Source organism: Astatotilapia calliptera, chromosome 11 (assembly GCF_964374335.1).
Source record: "Astatotilapia calliptera chromosome 11, fAstCal68.1, whole genome shotgun sequence".
Taxonomy (NCBI): Eukaryota; Metazoa; Chordata; class Actinopteri; order Cichliformes; family Cichlidae; genus Astatotilapia; species Astatotilapia calliptera.
In genome coordinates, this window is record NC_137432.1 from 14,654,886 (window position 1) to 14,672,674 (window position 17,789).

The window sequence follows — 17,789 nt, forward strand, 5'->3', positions numbered from 1 at the left end:
GAACTGGAATCGGACCACCACATCCTTAGTGAATGGTAGACCCAGCAGAAAGGACAGCATGAGCCATCGAAGGGGCTGTAACGTCCAACCGATAAAACCGCACAAAAGTGTGCAGTGATGCCCAACTAGCTGCCGCACAAATATCAGCTACAGGCACCCCTTTAAAAAGAGCCCATGAGGTTGCCATCCCCCTGGTGGAATGAGCTCTCACCCCGTGGGGCAAAGCAAGACCAAGCCGTATGCCAGTGAGATAGCTTCTATAATCCAGTGGGACAGCCTCTGTTTCGACAGAGCTCTACCTCTATTTGGATTAGCGAAGCAGACAAACAGCTGGTCACATAAACGCACATTCTGAGTGCGCTCAATGTAGGTGCGTAGCACACGCACTGGACAAAGAGAATGCATCCTCCTCTGCTCCTCAGATGCAAAAGGAGGGGAGCAAAAGCTCAGCAACTCAAACTCCATTGAGCTAGAAGATGCAGGCATGATCTTGGGAAAATAGGCAGCATTTGGACGCAATACGACCTTGTGGCCATCAGAAGAGAACTGTGTGCAGGAGGGATGCACAGAGAGCGCATGAAGGTCACCCACTCGCTTTGCCGAAGCCAAAGCGAGAAGTAATGCAGTCTTTTATGAAAGAAATTTCATATCCACAGACTCAATGGGTTCAAACGGGGGGCTACAAAGGGCCTCCAGCACCAAAGACAAGTCCCAAGCAGGGACACTGGACTTAAGCACGGGCCTCAGCTGGCGAACTCCTTTCAGAAAACGTATGGCGAGGGGATGTGCACCTGGTGTCACCCCGTCAAAGCCAATATGACAAGCAGATATAGCTGCCAAATAAACCTTAATTGTCGAAAATGAAAGGCCCTTATCCAGCAGCTCCTGCAGGAATGTCAAAACATCCACAATAGAGCACTGAAATGGCAGAATGTGGCGGTCCTGGCACCATTGCTCGAAGGCTCGCCATTTGTAAGCATACAAGCCTCTAGTAGATGAGGCCCTAGCGCTCTGAATTGTCGCTATCACACTAGGTGGCAAACCCTTAGCAATCAAGTTTAACCTCTCAGCAGGTAAGCATGAAGGCGCCACAGATCTGGGTGCGGATCAAACACTTTTCCTCCCGCCTGAGAGAGGAGATCCCTGCAGAGAGGAAGCTGCCAAGGACTCGCTGCTAGCAGGCTGATTATCTCTGCATACCACGACCTTGTGGGCCACCAAGGGGCCACTAGAATCAGAGAGAGGGAATGCCAACGCACTCTCTCTAGAACTGGAGATATCATTTCCACTGGGGGAAATGCATACAGGAGCACGTCTGGCCATTGGTGCGCTAGCGCGTCCAAGCCCAAGGGTGCATCGTGGTCGATTATGGAGAAGAACAGGGGGCAGTGAGTATTTACCCTGGAAGCAAAAAGATCTATTTGCGCCTTGCCTAATAGGTCCCAAATCTGAGCCACTATTAAAGGGTGTAACCTCCATTCTCTCACCAGAGGACCCCCCCGTTGAGAGAAGGTCGGGCCCCAGGTTCAGGTGGCCCGGGACATGGGTGGCTCTTAGAGAGAGAAAATGAACACTGCACCATAACAGCAGAGAGCGAGACAGGAGCAGCCCGGGCTCCCTCCAAGGACTGAGAGCTAGCATGCAAGACGCGGTTACCGGCAGCCTCCTCCAGAGGTGACGCGATGCACACAAACGGTGAGAGTCAGTCCAGCGCTGAAACGCTCTCATTTTTAACAGTCCAAGTGGCACTACGGCGATCAAAGATGCCATCATGCCCAACAAGCTTAATATCATCTGGAAACGCAGTCTGCGTCCCAAATGAAACTGAGCGAGGCAGCGATGAAACGCGGCCACTCTGTGCTCCGACAAACGCGCGCGGCTGGAAAGCGAGCATATTTCCAAACCGAGAAAAGTAATCTGCTGACTCGGGATTAGCGAGCTCTTTTGAAAGTTCACAGAGAACCCCAGTGTCTGAATGTGTGACAGAACCAGCAACAGCTGTGTCTCTACCTGTTCTCTGGAGCAAGCTACGAGAGCCCAGTCGTCTAGGTAGGCTAAGATGCGGATTCCTCTCTCTCTGAGGGGCGCTAGTGCTGCCTCGGCACATTTCGTAAAGGTGCGAGGAGCAAGCGACAGCCCGAACGGCAGCACTAGGTATCCGTAGGCTACGCCCTCGAATGCAAACCTCAGAAACTGCTTGTGTTTCGGGTGTATAGCCACATGAAAATAAGCATCTGTTAGATCGATTGTTGCAAACCAATCTCCCGAGCCGACCGCATTCAAGAGCTGTCTGAGTGTTAGCATCTTGAACCTGTACGTTCGTAGATACGTGTTCAAGACTCGCAGGTCGAGGATGGGACGAAGCCCTCCCCCTTTTTTCGGAACAACAAAATAACGGCTGTACCAACCTTTGTCTGTCTCCGAAGCGGGGACCACTCGTATTGCTCTTTTCTGCAATAGCGCCTTTATTTCCTCTCTGAGTATCATGGCCGCCTCGGTGTTGACAGTCGTGTTTACGACTCTTTGGAAACGAGGCGGCTTGACCCGGAACTGCAACCGGTAACCCATGGCAACAGTTCGCAGCACCCATGGAGAGGGGGCGCAAGCGCAGCACTGAGGGAAGTCAGCAGCCAGCCGGCTGACCGTCGGCGGGGCGTTGTCGCCCCCCAGTGTGTCGTCACCCCCCAGTGTGTCTGCAGGGGACTGCATCACCTGCCTGACCTGGCACATTCTGCCTGCAGGCTGAGCATTTGTGATTGTTTGAGAATAAACAACACTCTTTATTGATTTTAACATGGAAACATGTACATTTATACATTTTGTTGGAGGCACCTTTTCTAAGGCACAACAATGAAAAATAGCGGGAACACTCGATGTGGTCACCTGAACATTTAACACACCTGAACAGGGAGTTACCTGAGGCATTTTGTGTGCAGGGGTTTTGTGCTTGGGAGACAGTGTTAGGAAAGTGCAGCGCCTTCTGGGGCTGACAACCTGAACAGAACTTAAGCGGCACCTCTTGTGCGGCAACAGAGGGGTAAAAACAGCGTCTCCCTGCTGCTGGACCCCCTCTCCACTCGAAACCACAGCTAGGAGGGCTGAGGCTTCTTCCTCCTGGGCGTCGGGTCCCGCCGGGGGCCCGAGGGTGGGCCTTTGCTCCAGGCCGACTGGCGTGGAGCTCGGGCCGGAGGATGTGCTCTCGCTGGCAGCACACCCATTTCAGCAGTGGGCGCCGGTCTCTTGCCAGTCGGCAGAGGAGCGGCGGGCCTGTGAGAGCTAGCTGCGGGCTTGGGTTTCGGCTGACGTCTGGGGATGATGTCGCACAGAGCTTCCGTCTGCTTCTTCCTCAGATCGAATCTAGCCTGAATGGCTTCAAGTGAATGTCCGAATAACCCAGCCGCAGACACTGGTGCGTCCAGATATACAGCCCTGACCCTATCCGGGATGTCAGAGAGGGTCAGCCACAGGTGCCTCTGCGCCACTACTGTCGAAGCCATCCCTCTGCCCAGGGAGAGCGCTGCACAGCGAGACGCACGGAGGATGTAATCTGTGGCGACTCTGACCTCGTTAAGAAGAGGTGCCAGCGGGCTGTCATCAGGAACCAGCGATCCGAGCTCCGCCAGGCACATTGCCTGGTACGTCTGGAGCATGGTGACAGAGCTCATGGCGCGAGCAGTGCCGGCCTGAGCTCGATAAATCTTCTCCAGCTGCGAAGCAGAGAATCTGCAGTGCTTGGACGGCAGAGTTGCGGGGCCGCTGACACCATGGTTATGGGACGGGGCCAGATGAGCAGCCAGAGACGGCTCTATAGGGGGTGGGTTAGTTAAGCCAGCCCCCTCAGCGCCGTCCAATTCCATGTACTGTCCATAGCCGGGCACAGTGACGCGGGTAGACAGAGGTTTGTCCCATGATGCTGTTAGCTCGCAGAGAAAGTCTGGGAACATGGGAAGGCAGTTTTTGGCCGTTGCGGGCTCCGGTGGGAGGAAAAACCCCGCGAACCGCGACGGCTTCTGAGCTGGCGGAGGAGAGGGCCAGTCCACCTGCAGCTTCTCAGCAGCACGGCGAAACAGGGAGAAAAGAGAGGTGTCATCGTGGCCGACCGGCGCAGCAGCGGCAGTACATTGGGCCGACAATGAGCTCTCCTGCTCATCCTCCGACAAACCATGGATGTCCAGGCCGATGTCCAGCACGTCATCATCGTCCTGGGGAGCGCTGGCGGGCTTCAACCCAGGCTGAAGCCCGTCAGCGCTCCTGCATGGTTCTGGCTCGTCATCGGGGGTCAGAAACAAAGGAATGTCTTTGTTTGAACTAAGACTTACAAATGTAAGTACAATAATGGCAACATTTAACAATTTGACTCTAACACTAACACAGTCGGAGATGGCTATACAAAGTAGTCAAAGCATTTCCAAGTGTAAGAACTGCAGTGAGAAGTATTTTTAAGAAATTCAAGGCGAGTCACACATGGTTATAGAATGAGCCTGGTATAAGCAGGAAGTGAAACATTTCAAAGACTCTGGAAAGAAAACTAGTGTGAAATGTGTCTCAAGAACAACTGCCTAGACATTAGTGAATGACTTAGCCAAGTCATGAATTGTCCTCTCAAAGAAGGCGGTCACTAAAACCTTGCACAAGAATTAACTGCAAGATCAAGAAAATCTTCACTTGACTGAAGCCAGATTGAAGTATGATATTGACAACCAGGAGAAAGGTCATCCTTAGCATACTGTTCTATACTGTCTGGTTCTCTTTGGAAACAGGTCCTTTGGTCAGATGAGATGAAACTAGAGCTCTTTGGCCACAGAGATCCTTCTTAGGGAGAGGTGTACGATCCAAAGAACACTGTCCCCACAGTGAAACACAGTGGTGGGAGCATTATGCTGTGGGAAACATGAAGAAAGAAGGACATGTGAAAATAAGAAAAAAAGAAATAAATGCAAGCACTCAGCACAAATCTGGGTCTGGGTTTGTATTCCAACAACACAAAGAGCCACAAAATATGTTGCTCCTGTAGAAGTACCTCCAGAAAACCAATGGGAGTATTACTGACTGGCTTGCACAAAGCCCTGACTAGAATCACACTGCAAATTTGTGGGGACCTTGAGAGAGTCGCCAAGAAAGAATGGATGTGTGGGACTGTTGAAAATGACAACACACAGCTGTTTGTTGTAGTTTTGTTTCTACAATATCCAAAATAAAACCAGGATATTTAGAAAAGGCTATGTTAAAACTATGCTTGCTGTTTAACAGCGCTTGGGAAATATCTTAAATGGCTTTAAAAGGAGAATCACAGACTGGAATTGTCATAAGAATTTTTAAAGCTGTACTGACTGAGGAAAAATTGCATGTGCTGGTTACACGGATGCTATATTTAAGATTCGGTGAGATTCAATCTGACTTCTTTTAGCTCCTACTCAATTTAACAGCTTTTCATTTGTTTCCACTGTAGTATTTATTTTCCCCCAGTCTACCAGTTACTTGTATTTACCTTTAAATTATTTGAACTGACACTTTAACTCCTTTTAGAGGATGTTCATGAGTACAGAACATTTTTCTCCCACTGGTGGAAAAAATCCAGACGCTGATAATGACTTCAAGATGTGAGTGGGCGTATGAGCTTTAACGTAAAGAATGCGAGTAGGATTTCCTGTAAAGGCAGTTACAGTGACTCCTCCCACGCTTTTTCCTTTTTAATCCACCTGTCATCAAATGTATTCATACTTTAAAATGCAACCGATTTGCCACAGCAAATAAAGGTTAACCAACCTTTATCTTCCCCCTAACAAACCCTCTCCTTTGTTCCAACAGGAGTGTGATACCTGACTCCAACCCCTGTTTACTTCAGCCGTCATCGAGCTGGGCTTGTACAGCTGCCGGGAATATGAGAAGGGCTCAGGTTACAGTCCCGTTTGTTCAGCGATAACAGCCTTCCACTACATTTACAGTTAGGCAAAGCAGCTCCATGAGGCTGTTACAGAACAAATCCAGTCATTATTGTGCCGGCCCTTATCAGTAACACATAGAAATATGTTCCTAAAGATCATGATAGCAGGACAAGTGAGCAGCCGCAGAGCAAACATGCACCAGCTGTTCCTGGGTGACATGTGGATGTTTGCTTCTGCTGCCCTCCACTGGACAAAAATCACATTTATATTTAGACCTGTGACAAAATCCCTTCCTCAGTTTCATTCTTCTCACGGTTATTGTGAAGGTGTTTGTCTTAAACTTTCCCGGCCTCTTACTAAAACCTAAACTAAAAGAAAAGCTTAAAAAAAGAAAAGCGTTCGTTTCTATCCACAGCCTAGACTTTATTGAACATATGAAAACGAAAGTACAAACAGCAAAAAGCAGAGGATTAACTTTTTGTAGCAAATAAATTAAGTCACTGTTGATTCAGCACAAGAGGCATCAACATTTTAACACTGAGCGCATCTTTCACCTTTGATATTTAAGTCATTTAAGGAGTTGAAGAAAGCTACACCACCTTACTGAAATTTATCCTCAGTCTTAAAAAAAGCAACATCAACAAAGTAACTTAAAAAGCAGTTCATTTATCCCAATAGCTGAGAGGCTGTAATGTGGCTGAAGACATTAATTTAATATAATTAACACTTATAGCGCGAAATTGTAGAACGCTAGAGCCAAATACAGCCTGTTAGCTGATTATCTACAGAACAAGCGGCAAGTGTTGAACACATGCACAAAGTGTAATGAGTATTCCACAAGAAAGAAGGCCACAGTGAGCGAGATGTGAGACTTGCACTTTAACTAGTACATACAGTACAACTCACCATATTTATTGTACATTTATGCAATATTTACATACTTCAAACTTGCCTGCAAAGTGTGTGGTTGAAATTACAATCACTTCCATCATCTCTTCAACTCAGCTAAAAGGAGAAAGAGGTTTACAAGAAGCTCTTACTGCAATGCCAGACTGGGAAATGAGAGTATGATGTCATCACAAAAAGCCAGGCTTATTGTCAACTTTGTTCTTCCCCTCATATATATATGCTCACACAGCGCGAGAAGCCATGAGAACCATGTGGAAATTTAGTTTCTGCAAACAGATTGAAATCAAGGCAAAACACGCCAAAAAAAAGAGAAAGAGAGAAACAGGAAGTGACACAAAATGGTATAGACAGTATTGTACTGAACAGATCTAAATGCATACAAATGTGCAATAAAAGTCTGAATTTGTCTCAGAATGTTATCTCTAGCACAGAAAGTTTAGCTTCCTTAATAATAGATTAAGGAGCCTTCTGTAATTGGGTAAGGTGGATGTGATGGGCAAAGGGTGGGAATAAAGGGGAGGGCAGGAGGGAATCATCTTAGTAGGAGCGGATGGCAGGTGGAACGTGGGCGCAGTCCTGCTCATCAAGAGAGCTGTCGATCACAGGGCGGTACTCCAATGTGACCTGTGATTGGTCAAAAGCAAAGGAGTATGAGGATACTGACAGCTGAAGCTGTCAATAGCTTCAAAAACTGTTTAAATTATTCTGTAAGACACAGACAAACACACACACTGAGGGGGTCATCACCTTTCCAGTCTTTTGATCAACGAAGGACAGAGTGTGCTTCCTCCAGTGCTGGTCATACGGCTTCTTCTCCTGACCCTGCAGGGGCTTAGAGTAGTCGTACTCATCCACACGTTCCTGAAGCACAGTTCAAAGAAATGTTGGCAGAGAGCAGATTGTATAGACATTAATTCCATCCTTACGCTAAACATGTTGACGCAGACCTTGTAGTCCTCTCTGGCGTGGGCTCCCCTGCTCTCCTTTCTCTGCTCGGCAGAGTTGATGGTCTGGACGGCGTTCAGCAGCAGATTCTGCAGCTCTAGCGATTCCACCAAGTCGGTGTTCCACACAATGCCTGAAGGAGAAAGGATGAAATTTAGAGGGGAGGAAAAAAAACAAACCCATTTCAAAGTAACCCTCCAACAACTTTTTGCACAAGAAGAGCAGCAGTGTGGTGCAGTACCTCTGTCAAAGGTCTTGATGTCCTCCAGGGTCTGATAAATAGCATCCATCTTATCGCATCCTTCCTTCAGGACAGAGCCAGTACGGAATACCGCAGCATGGGTCTGCATGGTCTGAAAGCAGAAGCAGAGAAACACGTTACTCTAAATGAACCACGACAATGAAATCTCATGGATGACACAGGGGCCAGTTGTGGTGTTTCACACCTGTTTAACCTGTGTGGTGGTGGTAATCAAATCCAGATATCAAGTCATCCTGGCCAATGCTCATTATCATTGTAAAGATATATGTAAGAACTACTGCTGTCAAAATTTGCATTAATGCAAATTAATCTGCCATCACGGTCAACGCGATTAAATTATTTTAATGCAACTAACACATCTGGAGTGCAGAATAACTCAAAATCCCTGAACTGTTTCTGTCAACGCATTCTGGGCAGTTTGTCCAAGTAGTTACCTTCGCAAATGCGCAAATGGGCAGTTGATCTGGTAGTGACGGGCAGCTGAACCAATCAACTCCGTATGGAAGATGGGAAATTTGGGTATTTAAAAAAAACAACAAGACGGAGCAGTCGACCGACATAAAATATTATGCAGATTGTGCAAGAAGGAATTTTCTTTTCACCGAAGCACCTCCAGTTTGAAATATCACATTGACGCAGAGCATACGTTAGCCAAGCATGCTGCTAGCACTTTGTCGCAAGCTGGGTGACACGTTAGCCAAACCACTTATGAAGCATCGGGGACTCAGTAAGTCTACCTCGGACATATTGACTGACACAATTGCCAAGTGGATTGCAACAAACTGCAGACCTATTAATATCGTTGAGAACACGTGCTTTACATAGCTTTGATGTCTCGTTTCAAGGACTTGAAGTGCCTCCCCAAGAGTGACATGGTAAGTGCGTATATTTTGCCTTTTTTCTCGAGTCTGTTTGCTCAGGCAAATGAAATGCTATTAATATAGAATAAAAATGAATGATAATTAATTGTTATTAATCAAAATTAATCCACAGTAACCCTGTGATGAATCTGATTAAACATTTTAATTGTTTGACAGCACTAATATATATTATATATTAGCGTATACTTGCCTATTAGTATAGAAGTTTTTTTAAAGTTGTATTTCGCAGGAGAGAACCTGTGCTAAACGATTGAAGAAAACTATTCAAATTTTCTTTGAATTTAAGCATACATTCTGTTTATTCTGCATTTATTTTATTATATTAGGCCTGTGTGATATGACTAAAATCTCATATCCCAATATAAGACATTTATCGTCCCAACAACGTTATACATCACAAAAATTTTACATTTTCTGTAAATTCTGTGAATCTCGGGCAACTCGACTTGTGTGAAGTGTTTTCAGCTGGAGTCGAGTGTTACATACGTTAAAGCGGCCGGAATTTTGTATTTATTACACGGCGTGCTGCAGGGAAAAAACTAGTAGTAGCACACTCTTTTTAGCTTCTCGTCCGTAAACACTCTGCATACTATTTCACATGATTCAGTTTATCTTGAAAAGTCTCAAAAGGATCTTCAGCTTTATTGTGAAAGGTTTATGTGGAAAATAAACAAGCGGAGGGCAGAGCCACGCGATGGTTTTACCGTCGCTGTTGGTAAAGACGACGCATAAAAACAGTCGCTTGTCCGTCTGTAGTGTTGTTATTTAAAATATAAGAGAAAGAAAGAACTTTAAGGAATTCTACTGTGACCATCAAAATCATCAAAATAATATTGCCGTAGACACCATGAAACAAACGATAGCGTAATATGAAATGATAGACGTTTTCATATCGTCATATCGAACAGCCCTACATGATATTGCATAAGTGTCTGTTAGCTTAAATATAAAGTTGAAAAAAATGTAATTGCAACCAGGCTACTGATCAAATAATGTGATTAATCGCGATAAATTACAGAAAATGGTGCGATTAATTAGTTTTTGTTGTTTTTTTTATTGACAGCAAAAGTAAGAACATTTATGTTTGATTGACCTGTTAGTGAAGAAGTAATATTGAGGAAGAGGTAGAGAGAAGAGCTCTACTACATGAGTTTATTGACACTAGCTTGGTTTGAACTTCCTAAATCTGCCGCTAACAGATGCCGCCCATATTGACTAATATTAAAACTGATAAAAGCAGAACTGAAACAAGAAAAGTATCCTTAGAAACCAAAAAAAGGAAACTAAAATTCACAAAAAAAAACCCACTGGCACCTGCCCTCATCCCTACTGGATGCATGTATGGTATTGTATCACGACGTCTCAAGTTATCACATTCACACGATTTTCATAATACCTGACCACTGACCTTGAGTTCAAGGTCACTGGGATTCAAACTCCTCTGAGATTTATAGTAGATGCACCTATGGTATGAATTTGGAAGTACTGGGTGACTTCCTTCTTGAGTTATTGCAGTCATAAACTTGGGTTCCCCACACCTGGGTCACGACAATACCCCGTTAACAAAAAGAAAAAAAAGGGAATGAAAAATAAAAACCTTTCTTGTGGAGAGAAAAGCTTTCTAAACCTTATTTTGTGGCAGGTCTTTCCAGATTGTAGCCATTAGTAAGAGATTTGGTGGTAATTATACATTACATTTTTATGTCCTGATGATTATTATCATTTAGAAAAGATCTACAGATAAGGTGTAGAGTTGTATATAATAAATAATATCTAACAATAATAATAATAAAAATAAATAATTCCTGTAAAGCCAAATATTAGTTAAGTACAAATATAATTTATACATCAATATGTCTGTGTTCATGTTAGCATGTCCACCTTCTGCATGTTGAGCCTGATCTCAGAGGTCCTCTGACTTCCGTTGGCAAACCTCAGCCTGTCCAGGTTGGCCACAGACTCCTCTCCTGCGCTGGGCTTCAGAGGGGACAGCTTCTCTCCTGCACAGGAAAAGACAAAAAAGCCAACGTCAGCATGAACACAGAGACAGCAAAAGTGATTTTTCTCCGAATGTGAATGTAGAACAGATATATTTTCTGCTAATATTTTAACAGAAAGTATTAAGTCTGTTTTAATCAGTTGTTTTTATGATTTTTTTTTTCATTATTAATGCTTATTTTTTAAGATTAAGAAACTTTTTATTGTAATAAATTTAACCAAATACACTACTTTTGGGATTAATAAAGTATTCTGTGAAAAGCAGAGGTTCTCACCAGGTTTGTGCTGCTCAGCAATGGTGAGGGCGCAAGCTCTGCCAAACACCACCAGGTCCAGCAGGGAGTTGGCACCCAGCCTGTTAGCTCCATGGACACTGGCAGAAGCTGCCTCTCCACAGGCATACAGTCCGGGAACCACCTTGTCCTCGTCGTTGACGTGAGTAATCACCTAAGGGCCAAATATTACAAATCCTAAGCAAGCCCGCTGTGCTCACAACAACAGTGTTAGTGCACGACGCGTGGAGATGACACATGCAGAGATTATGTACCTGTCCCTTGTAGTTTGTGGGTATTCCACCCATGTTGTAGTGGACGGTGGGCAGGACAGGGATGGGTTCTTTGGTGACGTCGACTCCAGCGAAGATCATGGCTGTCTCTGAGATACCAGGCAGCCTTGCGGCCAGCTGCTGAGGAGGCAGGTGGTGAAGCTGCAGGTACACGTGGTCCTTCTCTGGACCAACACCTCTGAAGAAATTAAAAACGTAAACGTCAGTAAGGAACAGGAACTGGCTTAAAAGCTTTGACAGACATCACACAGACAGGTGAGTTGAGCATACCTGCCCTCTCTGATCTCTATGGTCATGGAACGGGACACCACGTCTCTGGAAGCCAGGTCTTTGGCGTTGGGTGCGTAGCGCTCCATGAAGCGCTCTCCTTCACTGTTAATCAGGATTCCTCCCTCACCACGGCAGCCCTCTGTGATCAGACAGCCGGCTCCATAGATTCCTGTAAGCATGAAACATGAAGAAGAAGAAAAAACAAAAAAAAACTAAAACCTGTTACATCCAAATATTTATGAATAAATAACAACAGTAGTTATAAGCTTTCATTCCCATCAAAGAAACACAAGGTCAACACTGTAAATGTAAAATCCACAAGGTTTTATTGCCATGGCACAATATAATGTCAATAAAACCAAAGACATTATGCTTTATAGACCCAGTACTGTTAAGCAATTTCACTAACAATTTTAAAGTTTTATCTCTAGAATCTGTGAAAAACTGTACGTTTTTCCTGCTATATCCACCAACCAATTTAAATCATAGGTTTTCCCTCAGTGTAGCAGAGTTATGCATGAAACATGGCGAAGTCTGCTGCCCTTATGCAACAAGCATTTACAAAGATGGAGCATCTATGCCACAGGGCACATGTGCTACTTCATCCATATTTAATGATATCATGATATCCAGGAAAAACAAAAATAAACATGACCTTTAGGAAAAAGCAAGTTGTCTTCAGGGTAAAATGTAGACATTTAGTGAGTTAAAAGTCTGAAATATTGGTCAATAGTTTTTTCTTTTAGACACATGAAACATGAACAGGTTTCCCTTACATTTTTTATGTGTAGTTAATTTTTAGTGCGGGTGAAACTGGGTCCTCACCTCTCTTCCCCTCGCACTCTCAACATCAGCTCTCCCCAGGGCTGTGTACTAAGCCCACTACTCTACTCCCTCTACACATATTGACTGCAGTCCTGCCCACCCAGAGAACATCATTGTCAAATTTGCTGATGACACAACAGCGGTGGGGCTGATCACAGGGGGAAATGAGGCGGCTTACAGAGATGAGGTCCTGAAACTGGGAGAATGGTGTGCATCAAACAACCTGGCACTTAACATTACCAAGATCAAGGAACTCATCCTGGACTTCAGGTGGAACAGAGCTGCCCCTGCACATCAACGGAGAATGTGTAGAGCGAGTGGAGTCCTTCAAATTCCTTGGGGTCCACATCTCTGCAGACCTCTCCTGGTCAGCTAACACCATGGCGCTAGTCAAGAAAGCCCAGCAGCGGCTACACTTCCTGAGGATGCTCAGGAAGGAGCAACTAAACACCCCGCTGCTGGTGACCTTCTACAGATCCACCATCGAGAGCCTGCTAAACTATGCGGTGACAGTGTGGCACGCCAGCTGCACGGAGGCAGATAAGAAGAGACTGCAGAGGGTGGTAAACACAGCACAAAAAAATCATCGGCTGCCCCCTGCCCTCCTTGTCTGCCGTCTACAACTCCCGTTGTATCAGCAGGGCCAGAAACATCTTAAAGGACACTACCCATCCCGGCTACCATCTTTTCAACCTACTGCCCTCTGGCAGGCGCTTCAGATCCATACGGACCAGAACAAACACACTCAGGGATAGCTTTTTCCCCAAAGCTATAACCATACTCAACTCAAACTTGCACAAAAAGTAATCTGCACTGAAATATCATCAATTCTCTGCCTGTCTGTCTCTGTTATCCATTACTGTACTGTGTATTTATACTTATATTAAGTGTATTGTTAAATTATTCTATAGTTTTTAATGTGCTAAAGCACGTCTGCACTTTTATAGAGCTGTTTCTAATCTCGTTATACGATGTATAACGACAATAAAGGCTTTCAATTCAGTTCAATTCAACTAAGATAATATGACAATGCATTTTAAAAAATAATTTTGTTTTATTGTCACAAGTCATAGGTTACTCCTTTATGCTCTGCCAGACTGCACTCAGATCAGCTGGTTTTTGTTTTTCTGACTCCAGAAGTTGACAACAGAAGTTGTAGAGTGCCCTCTGGTGGCCAAACTATGTAAAATCATTCATTTTTCTCTCCAATCTCTTCTTAACTATATTACATTTGCACTTACTAGACATTGACTTGTTATTGATACAGCATCTATACTAGTTAACTTTACTGTAGGTATTCCAAACATATCTTTGAGGAATTTGTATAGTTCCTGTGGAGCTTTCGCTTTCAAAATAAAACTCTCCTCAATGCTTCAGCAACATTTTTTGGTTTAATAAATTAAGTTTCTTTTCTCACCAGTGGGATGAAACTGGACAAACTCCATATCCTGGCAGGGCAGACCCGCTCTGGTCACCATCGCATTTCCATCTCCTGTGCTTGTGTGAGCAGATGTGCAGCTGAAATAGGTTCTTCCATAACCCCTGGAAAGAAAGACAGAACTTATTTCTAAGCTTGTAGATAAAATGACAGTTGAAGAAATGTTTAAGCAAAGGCATCTCCTACCCAGTAGCAATAACAGTGTTCTGGGCTCTGAAGCGGTGGATAGACCCGTCCTCCATACAGAGAGCGATCACCCCTTTACACTCTCCATTCTCCATCAGCAGGTCCAGGGCAAAATACTCCACAAAGTAACTGGTGTCATAACGAAGTGACTGAAGACAAGTCAGGCAGACGCACAGAGGCACTTAACTGGTGCTCCTCGGCAACACAAAGATTACGCTGCAGAAAGAAGGTAGGAAAGTATGTGTACTCACCCTTCCATACAGCGTATGCAGCAGTGAGTGGCCTGTTCTGTCTGCTACACAGCAGCAGCGGTGCGCCTGACCTCCCTTTCCATACTTAAGGCTCTGACCTCCAAAGGCCCTCTGGTAGATCTTGCCCTCCTCAGTGCGGCTGAATGGCATGCCAAAGTTCTCCAGCTAGGAAAAAAAAAAGAGGAAACAAGAGCAACATGAATTCCTAATCTGCTGTAACTGTCTTTTTACACAGCTCTGGGTGGAATGACCCCCATCTGGTGTAAATTAAAAATAAAATAAATTAATAATTATTTAAATCCACCAATAAGCTGCTCGGCTTTTATTATGCAATGAGGTATTCCTAAAGATCACATGGCTTACACACTCATTTATGTCTTTTGTTTAAGGCCTAGTACTTGCCAGTTAACATAATGACTTGTTATGCATGTTAGTGTGTTTCTAAGAGAGATCATACCTCTACTACGGCTGCAGGAGCCTGCTCTGTCATGTAGTGGATAGCGTCCTGGTCTCCAAGCCAATCAGATCCCTTCACTGTGTCATAGAAATGCCACCTCCAGTCATCCTCCTCCATGTTCCCCAGAGCCGCATTAATCCCACCCTATTAACCAAGGTAAGTTTAAACATTATGCGTGTTTACTTGATGACTCAAGATTAGTAAAATATTTGCAATGAGATTGAGACTTTGGTCCTAACTGACACACAAAATCATTTACTGTAACCACTGATTTACCTGTGCAGCGACAGTATGAGACCTGGTGGGGAACAGTTTGGTGACACAGGCAGTGTTGAAGCCAGCCTCAGACAGGCCAAAAGCTGCCCTCAGTCCCGCTCCACCAGCTCCAACCACCACAGCATCAAACTCATGATCCACAACTGGGTATTGAGTGGAGATCTGAAACCAGTTGAAAAGACAATGTACTGCAAACATTTTTGAAGCAATGAGAGTGTACTCTACGTATGCGGAGTCCTGGTTTTCATATCATATACATACTGTTCTGCATTTAAAAAAAACACAAACTTAATGTGGCTTACGTCATCTGATACTTTGGCATTTTTCTTCTTGCCATAAATGGAAAAGTGGAAGTTCCTGGAACCTTGAACTGCAGCAGCAGGGACCTGGCAGAAGAAAAAGCAACTTAAATAAAACTAAAATTAATCCCAAACATAAAACACACTGAAAAACCAGACTCTGCTAATAAACACAACAAAATGATTATTCAATGAAGTGAAGTTTTAAAGCTTTAAACGTTCAGTCTTGGCACCTCCACAACCCATAATTCATATCATTAATATTTTGAGCCATTCATCACTGAAAATGTTACCAGCATTTACACAGCTGATCTTGTCAGATGCAAATGTATTTTAAACCTTCTGTAGTTCAACACTGACTTGAATTTAAAAGTATACAAACCTGCCAGTAGGAGGAACTAATGCATCACTTTAACAGACACAACAACACTGTGCCCCACGTGCTTAAACTTTCCTGACAAAATGTGAAGTAATTAAAATAATTTTGTGTGAGATATCCTTATTCACACATGATGAATAAACCATTTACACTAAATGACTGAATTTCCCAAAATCACTTTAGTGTAAACAACTTACACTAAGCTAGCAGACCGTTGATCTTCATTGCCCTTTGACACAATGTGATTAAGACTATTCAACATTTTATTCTTCACAGCACAGTGAAAAAGAGGTTCCCCAATCCCACTGATGCAAATACAGACTCTCCATATTGGGAAGAAGCTCATTATACATTATAGCAAGGAGGGTCTTAAACACTAAAATGATAATATCATATAAATCACAGGTGATGATTTATCATGTAAATTATCATCTAGCATCTCTTAGATCAACTGACTGTCTGCTTGGCCAACCGATAACAGAGGAGGACACTGAGACTATCCAATGGTCATCTTGAAGTGTGCTCATATACCGAGCATGATCCCCTGAGAAATTGTACTGTGGGTAAGTATAGTATAAGACTTGCTGCAAATTCAGAGTAAATAATACTACACCTGGCTAGTTTCTGTTATTTCTGTCACTTTTGGATGTACTGGGGAATGCAGGCGATTTACAGGGTTTCTATCAGTAGAATCAAGTAGAAAGTATACCAAAAAATCTCCTTTTTACATTAATAAGCTGTTTATCGTTATATTTTTAAATTTGCCAGAATAGGATCCCCATGTTAAAAAAAAAAAAAGAACGAATGGCATCTGTTGGTGTAAAATAGCCCGATATCTTATATGCAGGATATAATTCCTGGTGAATAATAAATAATCTGTTTCTTTTTTTTCTGTTTGGTCTTCCCTACCTGTGGGGCATCAACAATCAGATGCTTACAAGTGTCAGAAAGCAGCAGAAATGACTAACAGATTCATTTAATTTAAGTGTAACTTATATTAATTTCACATTAGAAATTAAAAAAAAAAAAAGAACAAATTAATGTTAAGCTGAAACTATAAGTTTAACGATCTACATGAGAAGTGACAGGGAGGTTACAGTCTGATCAACTGTCAGGTGGCTCCTGCCTTTGAAAAATGATCTGCTAAAATACAAGCAGCATACCAACCAAAAGCATCTGCTATACCTGTGCCACGACATCAGCAGTGATTTATAATAGGGGGGGGGACTCCTGCACAAAACTTTCTGTTAACAGCCTTACAGCACTATGTTTAATAATGGCTGTGAAGGCATTTACCAAAACAACCCATAGCAAACAAAAACAAAAACAAAAAGCATTAAAACGTACGACCATTTTTATAGTGACGATTGCTCTTGGCGGTTATTTTTCATCTTCGTCGGTCTAAACCTTTCATATCTGCAGTTTGCCCCATTTTACTTTTGTAGCTAACAACAGCGTCTACATACTTGAACTGTTTTACACAAGGGCAGCGGCATTTACGACTTTCATGGTGACGAAACGTCTCGGTTAGGCAGAAAGTTCAGTCGCCATTAGAAACAAAGTGTAATGTGGAGATAATAGAAGTGTAATAGATATAATATAAATCATTTTGTTGGACCTGCAAAATACCTTTGCTCATAGTGTCACATTGAAACAGCACCAGCTACATAACAGATTACGCAAGTCAGAATCCGCCGGTTATGAAAGCTTCGTTTTAGAAACAAAAAAGGGAAAATAAAATATTATCTTTTACAATATACTACATATATAAATATTTAACTTTTAAAAGCATCTTTTCACTACTCACTGCTTTCGCAGTAGATAAAACCCTCTTGGAGAGGAGACGGGACGCCGCGCGGACACTCGCCATGTTGTCAGACGAAGGATCGTTCCTGCTGCGCTGCGGAGGAACACATATTCTGCCGGACCGGACTAAACCAATGTGCTAAAAGAGGGGTCACTC

General features: G+C 43.7%; 2 protein-coding genes across 2 annotated transcripts; both read right to left on the bottom strand.

Annotated features, from left to right (window-relative positions):
• Positions 1–1,024: 1,024 nt before the first annotated feature.
• On the bottom strand, positions 1,025–2,751 carry LOC113032077 (uncharacterized). The gene has a single exon (XM_080308264.1). The coding sequence runs from the start codon at positions 2,728–2,730 to the stop codon at positions 1,108–1,110; it is 1,623 nt and encodes a 540-aa protein (XP_080164390.1). The 5' UTR covers positions 2,731–2,751; the 3' UTR covers positions 1,025–1,107.
• A 3,536-nt stretch (positions 2,752–6,287) lies between these two features.
• On the bottom strand, positions 6,288–17,777 carry sdha (succinate dehydrogenase complex, subunit A, flavoprotein (Fp)). Its single transcript, XM_026184131.2, has 15 exons — positions 17,634–17,777; positions 15,451–15,534; positions 15,149–15,310; positions 14,873–15,016; positions 14,416–14,580; positions 14,165–14,313; positions 13,958–14,082; positions 11,716–11,884; positions 11,428–11,623; positions 11,156–11,327; positions 10,764–10,882; positions 7,981–8,092; positions 7,742–7,872; positions 7,542–7,655; positions 6,288–7,418 (listed from the first exon to the last, which is right to left on the bottom strand). The coding sequence occupies exons 1-15, from the start codon at positions 17,694–17,696 to the stop codon at positions 7,332–7,334; spliced, it is 1,992 nt and encodes a 663-aa protein (XP_026039916.1). The 5' UTR covers positions 17,697–17,777; the 3' UTR covers positions 6,288–7,331.
• Between the last annotated feature and the right edge of the window lie 12 nt (positions 17,778–17,789).

Coding starts and splice junctions, on each gene's coding strand:
- LOC113032077 (XM_080308264.1), bottom strand. CDS start 2,730: ATGTGCCAGGTCAGGCAGGTGATGCAGTCCCCTGCAGACACACTGGGG.
- sdha (XM_026184131.2), bottom strand. CDS start 17,696: ATGGCGAGTGTCCGCGCGGCGTCCCGTCTCCTCTCCAAGAGGGTTTTA. Junction 15,017..15,148: donor CTCATACTGTCGCTGCACAG/GTAAATCAGTGG, acceptor CTTGGTTAATAG/GGTGGGATTAATGCGGCTCT. Junction 7,419..7,541: donor TTGATCAAAAGACTGGAAAG/GTGATGACCCCC, acceptor GACCAATCACAG/GTCACATTGGAGTACCGCCC.